General features: G+C 36.7%; 1 protein-coding gene across 4 annotated transcripts in view; it reads left to right on the forward strand.

Moving 5' to 3' along the window:
- RALGPS2 (Ral GEF with PH domain and SH3 binding motif 2) overlaps positions 1-12,979 on the forward strand; it is a gene marked incomplete at both ends in the record, with an annotated part of 100,523 nt that overhangs the window by 84,156 nt on the left and 3,388 nt on the right. For 3 of the 4 annotated variants that reach the window (XM_082483304.1, XM_082483302.1, XM_082483301.1), the window contains 4 exons: positions 2,828-2,905; positions 4,470-4,575; positions 5,254-5,346; positions 12,636-12,741. In XM_082483304.1, the coding sequence (XP_082339430.1) occupies positions 2,828-2,905; positions 4,470-4,575; positions 5,254-5,346; positions 12,636-12,741 (383 nt within the window). The remainder of the gene's footprint in view (positions 1-2,827; positions 2,906-4,469; positions 4,576-5,253; positions 5,347-12,635; positions 12,742-12,979) is intronic. The other variant, XM_082483303.1, reaches the window with a different exon arrangement.

Here is a 12,979-nt window from a genome sequence, read left to right on the forward strand (position 1 = left end):
TATTGTTTGGGAATGTGGAAAAAGACTAAGAGCTGTAGTTTAATATAGTAAAAGGTGGAAATTTCATCTTCCCACAGCTCAGTAAGATGCACAATACAGTGCATGGTTTACTTCTATAATTCAATTTCAGGTGATTGATCAGCTTCAGAGTTGCCATGGATGACTTTTTCTACCATGCTTTGAAGACATGTTTCATAGAGTCAGAAAGAAAATCTGTAACTTGTATGTGCTCAGTGATGCAACCTGCAACATTCAAAAGGTTTTCTTCTTGGGTTTCCTTCCCTGTTGCATTATGGAATTAAGTGAGTTCAGGTTATTTCTCAAAGCCAAAAAGCTATGTGGGAAAGCCTCAGACAAAGTGGTGAACTGAGTGTTTTTACCTTAAGTAGCATAAGAAACTTGAAATTTTAGTAAGATTCAGGCTTAAGCTCATGTTTTTAGAGAATGATAGCACTCTCCAGAGTTGTGTGGACTTCTGAGACAAAGCAGACGTTTTTCATCCCTGTCATTATGAGAACTAGCTGGCCCAGACTCCCCCCAGTTAAAAGGTTTGCTCCATGACAAACAATTATGTCAGAAGATGCCTGCTCCTCCAAATTCCACTTGCCTTCAGTACTTTCCTCTCTCCTGAGAGAGGTCTTTGGGAACTGTGTTTGAAACTGCATGCTTTTGAGGGTGAGTTTTCTTGCCTGCTTCCAGGGAGAGGGATTGGGTTCCTTAGAGACATTCAAAACATCATGTGTGAAATTGCTAGAGATACGCAGCAACCTTGTGTCTGTTCCTCGGTTTATAAGATGATGAAGCATGTTTTGGAATTTAATAGGTAATACACTGAAATGCAAATGTTAAAATTCAAGGTAACTAGAGAGAGCGTCTATGTAGTTTTGGTCTGTACAGTGGGTTTCCATTCTTATAAAAGAGCAAGGGAGAAGCATTAATTTGCTGCTGGCAAAATTGGGATACTTCCAGTGTTATTAATGATTACTTCCTATGCAGGGCGAGTGGGAATTCAATATTCCCCAGTGATTTAGGAACAGTATCTTTGAGTAGGAGGGCTTAAATCTGCATAGTGTGCCTAACAGGAAGTAATTAGATACTCCACACACAGACTCCCTAGGTAACAGATGGAATTGTATTAAATATTCCTGCTTTTCCTGGCCCTACTGTCATTTGTAACTGGGAAACGTGGAAGGGATGAGAACTGGACTCACTGATTGTTTTTAAGTACAACAGAAACTTAGTCTGAAACCTGAGTACAGTCTTTCAGAATTGGGGTGTTCCCTTTAGGCTAATCAAAATTACTCGAAGGATTTTAATTCCAAGTCCTGACATTTACATCATGTTAAGGACAGTATACTAAGTGACACTTCAGTCTTATTGGTCTCCTGAATGTCTCTGAATAGATATCCCTGAAATAGCTTGAATGCAAGAGTGATAGCCTCCTTGTTATGCAAAAAAAAAAAAAAAACGAGTTTTAAGGTAAGAAGAAAATGTACTTCATTTGCATGCAAAATATATGTACACACAAATATACAGCTTATCTTATGGCTTTCATTCCTTCATTTTAATTATTACTTTATTTGTCTGTATCTTGAATGTATTTTTAAAAATATTTAATAAATTCTAAGATATCAGTTATGTTTAAAAACAAATGATGGCATATTCTGGGATAGATTAGTAGAAGGTAATACATTAGTATCTTTTTGATAATTCTTCCTGCAGCAAAGGCAATAGTTTGAGCTGGTTTAAAAACAAACAAACACAAAACAAGAAGAAAAAAAAAAAAAAACCAAAACATTCTTCTTTAGTGCTGCTGACCTTTACTGTGTCCCTTCTTTAAGACTGTTTTGTTTGACTGCTGTATGCTACTCTGAGTTCAGACTGAAACATAACATTGCTACTTGTTTGTTTTCCATTCTGAGAAATACAGCCCTATCCAGCAAATACAAAGCCCCTCTCCCAGCTGACAGATTGTTAGATTTATAGTATGTAGGAGATTTTGCCTGTAAAATTCTCATAATCTTGTACTTAACTGCCTGGTTCTGCAGAATTAGAGCTGATTTTCAGTCATTCAACATATAATACAAGCAAAAAGGGAAATGGATAAAAAATAGCAGGTGAGGGCAAATTACATATGCTTCTGTTGACTTTAATGTAATTCAGTCAACTAAGAGATCTGATCCTGAAAAACAAGTTTCAGTGAAACAAAGCAGTATTCAAAAGGCAGGTCTAGAACACAAGTCCTGGCTATGGATAATAGTATAGATCAGGTTAAGGACTCTAAAATGTGAAATTTATATGTAAAGTTTAAAGCTTGTATGAACTGGAGAATTGAAATGTTGCTTAGCTTACTTTGTTACTTAATACAACAGTTTTTAAGCAGTGTCAGTCATATTCTAATAGTGCTTTTGATTCTTTTCAGCCTAACAGCTTGTGTGTGTGCATGCTCAGAATTTGAATAATTTTTTGGTAGTAACATTTATAGTCAGGATTTAAAGACATACAAGTTTTATTAATGTGGTTCCTTGACACTGATTTAATCTCTAAAAACTAAATGCAGACTTTGGTCTCAAAATGTATTATTCTTCAGCGCCAGTAAAACACTTCAGTATCATGAGTACTGACAAAGAGAACATCTGACGAAATAAAAAACATGATATCCATACCTGCATGCATTTTTCTAAATAAAATTATCTTCTGTTTCTTATGTGGAAAAAGTGGCTTTGTGATACGCACACGAAAAAAATACTGTGCTATTTTAGCAGTCATGCTGTTTGTGTGAATGAAAGTATATGTAATACGTACAATTTATAATGGAATCCAACAGGAACAGGTTGTACCATTCTCTCGGTCCGGGGACAAGAGTGTCACGAAATGGCTATCGAGGCCACATGAAGGCCAGCAGGTACAATCCCCACTGCACACAGAGGTGTCAAACTTTCCCTCTGTTGTTGGTGATTTGGTTTGGTTTAATAATTAAGTGGGTGTTTTCTGGTGTTATCTTTCTAACTTACATGTTGAAATAAAGGTAGAGACCTTTTTCTCAGACTTAAAGCTTTCCTCTCTATGACTTAATCTGTATCACCGTGAGGGCTTTTGTTCATTCTTGTCTGCAAATCCAAATTCTGAACCATTGGATCTTTATATGAAGGCTTAAAGATGTTTTATCAGAGATAACTTTTTAACTGCCCACCACTGCGTAGCAGTGTTGGTAGTTCTCATGTGGACAACAAAGCTGCTTCTTGTGCTAATGGATGGCATTCAAGATGTTTTCTTTGGTGGCAGTTCTGTATTGAATTTCTCTTCCCTTCTTGCCTGAAGTAAGAAATATGGCTAAAATGAACAACGCATTAAAATTGGCCCCAATTCATTATATGTAGTAGTATTTGCAAGCTGACATAGTAATATAGCCCATTATTCTGATTAATTAAAATACAAATTCTGTCTCCAGCTGTGTGGCACTGTAGTTGGGAAAGAGTAGCCATTAACTATGAAACTTTTGTCATGTCAAGAAGCAAGCATTGTCTCACTGAATTAAATGCACGTTCACATCTGTCAATGTCCAAAATTGTCTCCATATCATCATCCTCTGTAGGTACTGCAATGAAAATGTTTGCTAGATTTCCAATTTACTTTAAACATTCATGAATGTTAGGATGGATGAAACAGCAAATCCTGGCTTCAAAACGAGTTTCAGATGCTGTTCAATTTCTTGGCTTTCCTAGAAAGCTGCTGGGCTCAGCAATTTAGTTATATGCTCTGATTGACATTTACTGAAATTATTTCTGTTGTAATTTTTTTCTGATTGAGAATGTTTTGTAAGCCAGTCAGCTTTGTAATTTTAATAAAGCTAAGTTTCCTTTTCACAGTGCTGGACCTGGCATTTATTTTGTCCCATTGCTCTTAGATCCTACATATGGTTGATGATTAGTAGAGCACCAGATGCATTGAGACACCTTAAAGCTATGGTTCGGGTTTCTAGTCTTTATTACTGCTCCTGCCCATTCTTCTTGCTTTGAAATATTTTAAAGATTGTGCATGTTTGAGCTATGCTTCGGTTTTGATGTGCCAATGATTCCAGTGTTTCTAACAAAAAAATACTCAATCTTTCTTCCAAGGGCTGAAGGAGAGGTTTTAACACCTACAGCAACAGTATGAATGTAATTCAAACATTTGCTTTTTAAACTTAATTGTTTTTGTATTTCAGTTGTCTTGAGTTTTGTTTTTTTTTAATTAAGGATTACCTGCTTGGCTAGTTAATTTTTCTGATCACTTTTGCTTGTGAGTGTAAATTCCACAACCGCAATTCCTTGTAACAGCCAAAGTCTTTTTCCACAATGAAGTCCAATAAATAAAAAGTTGACATTTCTAAATTAAAATACAGATGTTTGCATTAGTTTGTGGTAATGATTGGAAAACTACTTTAGGAAAAATGTTTTTTCATGCAAATCTTCATATGCTCCTTTCAGCTCCCTAGAATCTGAAGATTTGGCTGTTCATTTGTATCCAGGAGCAGTTACTATTCAAGGTGTTCTCCGGAGGAAGACTTTGCTGAAAGAAGGCAAAAAACCTACAGTAAGATTTTTAATTCATTTTCTTACCTTCTGCCTTTACCCAGTCAGAAATACAATAAAATGGCCATTGTGCAGCTAATTCAAGTATCTGCAATCTCCTTTGCCTTGCTGATTAAGGTTTAGGGTCACTGCTAGAGTTTGCATTCTTCTGTTTGGTGGATTTCTCCAGTTTGTAAGGTTATACCCACGATCTAGGGAGTAGAAGAGAAGTTAAGAGAGGAGCATAATTTGTCTTTCTGAACAGTAGGTGGATCCTAACAATTTATCAATAGATAACAACCCTTAGCATTTGCATCACATATGCTTGATTGTGAATCTTAAATCAAAATACGTATTCATGACAAGGGGGATACCTTATGGCAGTACGTAAAATGGAAAAGGAACAAATGTACTCTTAACTCAATGAAGTGTTCAATAAGGGTTGCAGAAAGTATAGAATAAAATGCACAAAATTTTTCTCAGATTAGTGAGGAAAGGCATGTTCTTTCTGCTTTCTAGATTTTTAATGCATTCATAGGCCTACACAAATAACTGGAGACAGCAGCTTTGGAAACATGGCCGAAGGTTTGGTTGGACAGTTAGTGCTGTCATGTTCTTGCAGGATGATGCCTGCTATTTCACATCTCAATACTATGAAACATTTTGCTTATCCGTTACGCTTTTTCTCTTTTCTCTCTAGGTAGCATCTTGGACAAAATACTGGGTAGCACTGTGTGGAACCCAACTCTTTTACTACGCTGCAAAATCTCTGAAGGCCACAGAGAGAAAACATGTATGTAAAACAGGCATATTCCAGTATCATCTGCCAAAATTAAAATGTAATTTCCTGATGTAAACACTGAGAATAGTTTAGGACTTGCATGATTTCTAGTCAGCACTATCCTGTCTTCCAATCAGTCGGTCACCTCGTATGGATATGCCCTAATGGAAATACCATGCAGGTTTATGTGCTACACCAAGAACATCTGCTTTGCATATGCTATGGGCCTCTTTGAATGTGTTGGTCTATTAGGAAGGGAACTCTGGGTCTCTCTGCTTTTCTAAGGTAGAAGTAGTATCTTTTGATGATCTGAGTCTTGCACCAGTTTGTTGCTACTTGAAATCCAAAACAAGTACTGATGTGGAAAGACTGAGAAGTCACTACATGACATTAAACATGTACTGATTTCATATATGTGGTAAAATTAGACTAGTTTCTTTTTCTGTCTAATCCTGTAATATGTTAACTACAATGGAGTACAAAACACTTCATATGTTATGCAGAGAGCTAGCATATCATATGATGCTGGCTTTCCTTTCATTCGCTGCAACTTTATTTGAAAGAAGCTAAAAATACTTTACTTATGTGGGAAAGTAATAAAAGGATTTTCTGTAGATGTTCCAGGGATGTTATGATGTGCGTAGTTCCTGTTTTCACTGGTTAATTAGAATGGAAGAGGATGCCGCCAAGATTCTATTAAGAAACTGGGTAACATTTGATCTTGGATCTTTTTCTGAGTTCATTCACTACTCAGAACCGTTACTTATAGTTGCCTTGGCCAGTGTGTCAGTTTAATTTATGACAACTGTCACTGAAGAGCATTTGCTTTGTGTAAAGCTTATGTAATTTTTCAAATTGAGATGTGCTCCTAGAATTCGTGTAAGGGGACTATCTTATTTCTTTTTGGTGCAAAATACTGTTTTCTTATCTTAACGTTCTTACGTTCAGAGGGTAGAGAATTGAAGCTTAAGATTTCTGATTAGTAGACTCCTGGATATTCAAATTTTCTTTGTGGAAAGTTTGTGTGTAATGTTGTCTTCATCTACAAAAGAATTTGAGTGTTTTTCACTTTTATTGAAAGGAGTTAATTAGGAAACAGTACATTAATACTCAAAGTAGTTTAGTAATAGCTAAATACTTGTAGTTCTTTGCCATCATCCATCTGCCCTGCCCCTACTAGTTTTGATTGCTTAGGTGAAATCAAAACTGATCCTACTTAATTTGTCTTGTCAGTTAAGACAATACTGGCCCAGACCAATGGCCTGTTAGCCAAGTATTCTGTCTCCTGCATGTCTGTAGAGAAGTGCATGTGTTTGGATGCATTTGCCTCTGGTATCAGGGAAAACTTTATGGAAGGAGTCTGTCTCATTAAAAGTAAAGGTAGTTGGAAAGAGCAGACCTACAAACTATTATGAGCAGAAACGCAAAGTATTAAAGCAAAAGAAAGAACAAAGAGAAAACTTGTGCTGACATTATGTCACTAACAGTTAGTAGCTTGTTTTTTCTAGAAACATTGAGAGATGGAAAAGAATTTTTTGTAATGTCAGACTGTGCTCCTGTTACTGATGTGATGCCTTCAGGCTTTATGCCAAAATTGCATTATGTTTTCTTTTAAGAATAGAATATGCGTTTTGTAAGTCTCTCTTGTCCACTGTCTGTCAAAGTACTGAAGGATGGAGGACTTTACCATATTTGTAGCTACTCAATCAGAAGCTTTTTCAGTGTTGTGTATAAGTATTTTAAAACAATCTGAATAACATACGGGTTTAGAAAACTTGGAAAAATTGCATAGCTGGTCTTTTATTGTTTGGTAATTAAGTATATTGAATTTTTATGTGGTCATTTGCTTATATGTTTCCTTCAGAATAACAATTTTAATCATTTAAGTGGTCTTGCCTTTTCTTTAGGAAGAGTAAATGAAGTAAAAAGGTAACATGTAAACATTCAGGTCTGGTATCTGATCCTCTTGAGTCTGTTACTGCAAAAGCCTTTACTTTTGTCTTGAAATGCAGTCATATCAATTTAGAATGATCTTTCAAAAAATATTTTCTGAACCTGTTGAATGGACTTTTAATATTTCCCAAGTCTCTGATGTCTTCATACGTACAACTACTAAAGCACTAGTGAACAGAGAATAGTGCCTAAGAAGTTAAATTCTGTCCCCCTACTTATGTTCTCATGTTTATTTGTCCAAGGATGTGCCAGCAGACCAATAATGAAGTTTGCAGGTAGAGGCTAGGAGACATTCAAGGCCATAAAGCTGGCAGGATTGTCCATCAGAAGCCTGCCAGCATTACAGCTTGCAAATACTGAGCAGAGTTTGAGCAACACAGTTCCCAGGAAAGGGAGACAGAGGAGCGGTAGTAAAAAGCAGAGCAAATTTAATTTTTTAACAGTTGGCTTTGTGGAATTAGACTGAACTATCCAGCACGACCTTGGATTTGTCTGTACACAGCCGATGTCTTGCTTTTAGCTTGTTAGGGCAGCAAACATATTTTGTTCTGTGTTTGGATGCAAAGCATGTTATGAAGCTCAGGTTTCTGATTTGGTTTTCAAGGTGCATGATTAAAATAATGTAATACCCGTTAGCTACGGTTTGGATTATCTTTTATTTAAACAAGTAGTTCACAGTGAATGCACGCATACTTTTGCTCCAAAGTTTACAATAACACAGAGTATAATCTTTATGCTGAAATTAAGGGGGAAGATAACCTGGTAACTGCTGTGGGAGACTGAGGTTGGGGGCTTAGAGGGAGAGGCTCCAGGTTATTAAACAGCCTATAATAGGTGGTCAGTAACTTTGTTCAGCTAGTCTACCTGTGTTGTACTTTCAGCTTAGCCATTGATGGCTTAGATTTCCATCCATTTCAGTACAGGGGTTATTGTACAAAGCCTCAGCTTTTGTTCTGGAGTCTGTAAGATGATTTGTCAGGTGTCATGCTTCAATTCACATTTGGTTGCATTTTCAGAAAGAAAGTAAATCAAGAGAGAATAAACTGTAGATAGCCAACCATCTGCAGATAGCTAGTGCATGAGTATATGTTCACTGTACAAATACTGCCCAGTTATATTCTGAAGAGGTCCGTTCTGCAAAATACAGAGATATAAGGGTAGATCTAGTTTTTGTTTTGTTACTGTCCAGATTAAATGGATAAAAAGGATGATGCTGTCTACTTTGAAGCAGGTTTCTTTTTCAAAGATTGATGAGTTTGAGATTTACCTAGGTGAAATATTCCAAGCATCTTCTGGAGCCATCTATCTTTTCAGCTTCCTTTCTCAAGGCCTCTGTGACATGGAAAGGAATACTGGCAATGAAAAAGTCAGTCTGCTATATAAAGTTTCCTGGCTAGACCTCTCATGGTAAATGTGTCTTGATTACAGGAATGCTTCTGACTGTTCTGCTGCTGCTATTGCTTCAGGCAGCTGAGACTGAGGACTTGGAATGCACTGACGCTGAAAGCTCTTCCAGTCTTATAATAGCCAACCTCTTTGGAAAATTAGCTCATAAAAATCCCAGTGTAATCCAGCAAAAAGGGCAAGAAGTCCCCTCCCTTTTAGACATGGGCGAGCCAGCTCTTCTTCTCATGCCTGTGGTCAAAGACAAAGGAGTGCATCCAGTGTAGTGTGTATTCTAGATGTGAATCTAGTCCAAAGGAAGAGGATGCTGTAGATACCTGGATGTGACAAATGTTCTTGTGCTGCATCTACTAAGAAAGACTACTAACTACAATGAGCTTTGTATTTTAAATTGTGAACAAGTTTCAGTTATTACTAGAGTAATGGAGAATTGTCTATAATGAGCACATGAATGTCAGACACCAGACATGTGGTACAGGAGAATCTGAGACGAATGTGTGCGGAATGCCTAAAGTTTTATCTCATATGCTGAAATGGTACCCACAAACAAGCTTCTGTGATAAAACTATAGCAGTTGCACACCTTTAGAAAAGGAAAATAGTAAAAATAGCCAATAGACTTTTTGAATCTTCAAGCTCAAGCATGTTCATACCAAGCCTTCCATTGCATGTTATATTCAGAATTAGATCCATTTATTGGCACTAGAAATCTTGGTAGTGTTGCTCAGGCACTGTCACTGAAATACCCTGATAAAGAATGCTGTCATTCTACGAAGTATATTCAGCCACCAAGAAATTATTTGAATATTAGAATGCTGTAAAACCTCAACAGGAGATGAGGAGGAGGAGATTTGTAGGTGCCAAAAGGTTGGAGTGAAAAGTCTGTTCACAGACGAATTCAGAGGTTTTGATTTATGTATAAATGTCTTTGAGCTCAGAACAACAACCAAAAAAAAGTAGTTATGTGAAGCCTAGCACCAGAACTCTGTAGTTTTCTATGTGTGTAATAAGTGTGTCATTCCGGTGGCCTGTATAAAAAAAAAAAAATAAATAAAGAAGAACCAGGAACATTAAATTACAATGAAGCTTTCATTCCCTCCATGTTAACAAAGCATACTTGCTGTTAGCAAGGCTCTATGCATCAGTGGAGAATGTACTGCCCTGGGGGACTATGTAAACATGGAATACAAATCCAGTGGTGCAGAGGGATGGAAAACTGACATGTGTTTCAAGTGATGATGGATTGTTGCTGGCAGGAAACATTTTCCTTGTGTGGAACTTCCTACTTTTTGGAGAAGTACCATGATTAATTGTTTTGAATAAAATGTAAAAAGCAGCGAGCTCTAGCAATTTTGATTGCACGGCAATTTCACATATTGTATACCTACTGTTATGATATATAACTAAGATAGGAAAGCAAATGTGCTATTTGCATTAAACTAGACGTGAGTGCAGTTCAAGAGGTACATTGTTGATCTGTAACCTATTAAAACTGCTTTGTGACTCAAATTTCAACATCTATGAAAATGACCCATTAGTGCTTTTTAGTATGACTTGGAAGTTTGTGTTTTGCAGGTCTCGTTTAATTGTAAGTTGTGTTATCTTATTTTTCGAGGCAACGTCTTCAGTGGGTCCATAGCAAGTCCTGCATATATACTTTTTTTTTCTTTTTTTTTCAAGAACTCATGAGCTAATCCTTATTTTACTCCCTTTCTCTGTCTTTATTCCTTCTTTCAGATAAAATTTCTCAACGTTTTTCATTACTGACTGGAATCTTCAAAGAAATTTTAGTTTCTGTTTGGAAAGAAGTTATGTTACCCAACTCTCACTGTAATGAAATGTTGTCTGATGGACCTTTATAATTTACTACTCTTTCTTATGAGGTGTTACCAAATCTGTCCACCTCCCAAAGGCAGTAGAGTTACTTAACTTTACTATATGTGCTTCTATGGGTTTTATGAGGAATGGTTGTTTCCCACAGTTTCATCCATAGTAATATCAAAAAAGGGCATCTGTTTTGAAGTTTGGCAGGCAGGTCTTTCCTAAGAACAGTCATCATCACTTTTACGCTTAAGCTATCTGTACAAGCATCCTTTTAAAGTTTCCAAGCTTCTATATTTCCACTGACATTACATAAATGTCAGCTGAACATGACTGGTAGGAACTTGTGATGGAATGGTTCCTGCAAGTGTAACTATAGCGACATAAAGAGGGCAGTACACAGATGATGCATTCAAAAGTTTATAAGATACAGAGAGACTGGACTCTTAAATTATTTTGAACTTGGTTAAAATACTTTTTGTTCCAAATATTGATCTAACATTTGTTCATTTAAAGTTCTAATGTATTTTAAACTGCGGTTTAAAATGTAGCCTGTTGCATAAGTCCAAGACAGATAAACTTACCTGGACATTGAAGGTCTCCGGTTAATCTGTGGCATAGATTAGAATAGCATTAGACTTGCACTGGAATTTTATTCATAAAGTAGTTATATTCCCATATAGAGAATATTCTTTTAAACCCTTACTTTGCTTGCGATATCCTCAAACTTATTAGCAGTAATGCCTCCTTTTGCTGAATGAGAGTTCTAGATTTGCAATGGTAAAGCAATGTTTCTAAAATGAAACAAAAGACATTTGATGCTTAATATTGTAAATTTGCTATGTGGCATTCGTATGAAGAATAAAAGTATTTTAGAACTATAAATAAATTTTAATTACTTAAAACGTCCATGAGATTGTTTTAGCTTTATGGTTTCTAATAATGTAATTGAGAGGTCCAAATAACTACTAATAAAGCGGTTAGAATATGGATTTCACATGACAGGAGGAAGATGCATCTGATAAGGATGAGCGCGTAGCAGAGTTGGACCTTCTGGGCAGAGAAGTGAGGTAAAGCACTGCAAAGGATAAGAGCGCTAGGACTGATGAAAAAAGCCTGTGTCGGACCCATGAATGTGGGAAGGGGACACCTGGCAAGTAAAGACTTGAGAGAAACTGAATGAATTGGGTATTGGGGAGTGAATGGGACTGCCTGAGCAGGTAATGAGAGGTGAATTGTGAGTGTCTATTAATAGATAAGCAAGGAGACCAGGGAGAAGGAAGCTTGTGGTTTGGAAATGAGTTGACAGAGATTTAATGGGCAAGTAGCCTGGAACTGAGAGGAGAAGTCTGAGAAGTAGAAAATAATAAAGACCAGGTGATGAAAAGGAGAATGGGACCAAAGAGCTCTCAGAAGAGGGGCTAGTGTACCAGAGACAGGTATTGTGCTTAGTAGAGACCTAAGTTGTATGTCAAAGTGTGAGTAACACCTTGAACACGAAAACTCCATCATTTTGAATATCTTGTCGATAAATGAGCATGTTATGTTTGTAGAATCTACACCCTCATTTGATCTATTTCATTCATCAGGTCATAATATTTAATTACACAGTTGTGTTATCTTGTCCACAGGACTCGTGTTATGTGTAATTACAGACTGTCGTCATAATTAATGCATGATAACTTTGAATAATTATGGCACAGACAAGTTTAATTCTTCTGTTTGTTAACAGTGGAGGGATTAGTTTTGCATTTGTTAATGCACTTTTTTGTGAACTATAGTATGCATACACCTGTGCTGTAATGTGGTGGGGAATGCTATTGTGTTCATACAGTCCAATTTAGATATCTGTTGACACGTTTTGGGGGATTGGAATATTCCTTTTAATTTGTTTTGGGTATCATTTGTTATGGTAAGTTCTGTTTTCACTAATTCCTTATAAAATTCATAAACTTTCTTAATTTTATGAAGTGCTTTATGTCAAACTTCCTTTGAAGTTATTCTGTGTCTTTAACAGTGTCCCTGAGAAGAACTGCCCTTTTGAACACTTGCTCTGTGCAGTGCAGTCAGTCTGGCTGAAGCTTCATGTTTTACTTTGGTTTGCATCTCTGCTTGTATTTTCAGTTCAAATCCACACCAAGTAAGAATGTGTCAGTGGTGGGCTGGATGGTGATGATGGCAGATGACCCTGAGCACCCAGATCTCTTCTTATTGACTGATTCGGAGAAGGGTAAGCAATGCTAGCTCCAAGGGTGCAGTGATTCCCAGAATAAACATTTGCTTTGCCGAGGTATTCATAAGCAACCAAATGAATTTGGAAGGATATTACCTTTCTCTTATTCAACTGCTCTTCGGCATGTCATGTTTGCCTTTAGAATGCTATGGGAACAATTGTCCGTGGAGAACCTTTAGTCTTCATTAAGTTCTAAGAACTCTCCAAACTCTAACACCACCAGTTGTGATTTTTA

Source organism: Vanellus vanellus, assembly GCF_965231255.1.
Source record: "Vanellus vanellus genome assembly, chromosome: 5".
In the NCBI taxonomy this organism is placed as follows: domain Eukaryota; kingdom Metazoa; phylum Chordata; class Aves; order Charadriiformes; family Charadriidae; genus Vanellus; species Vanellus vanellus.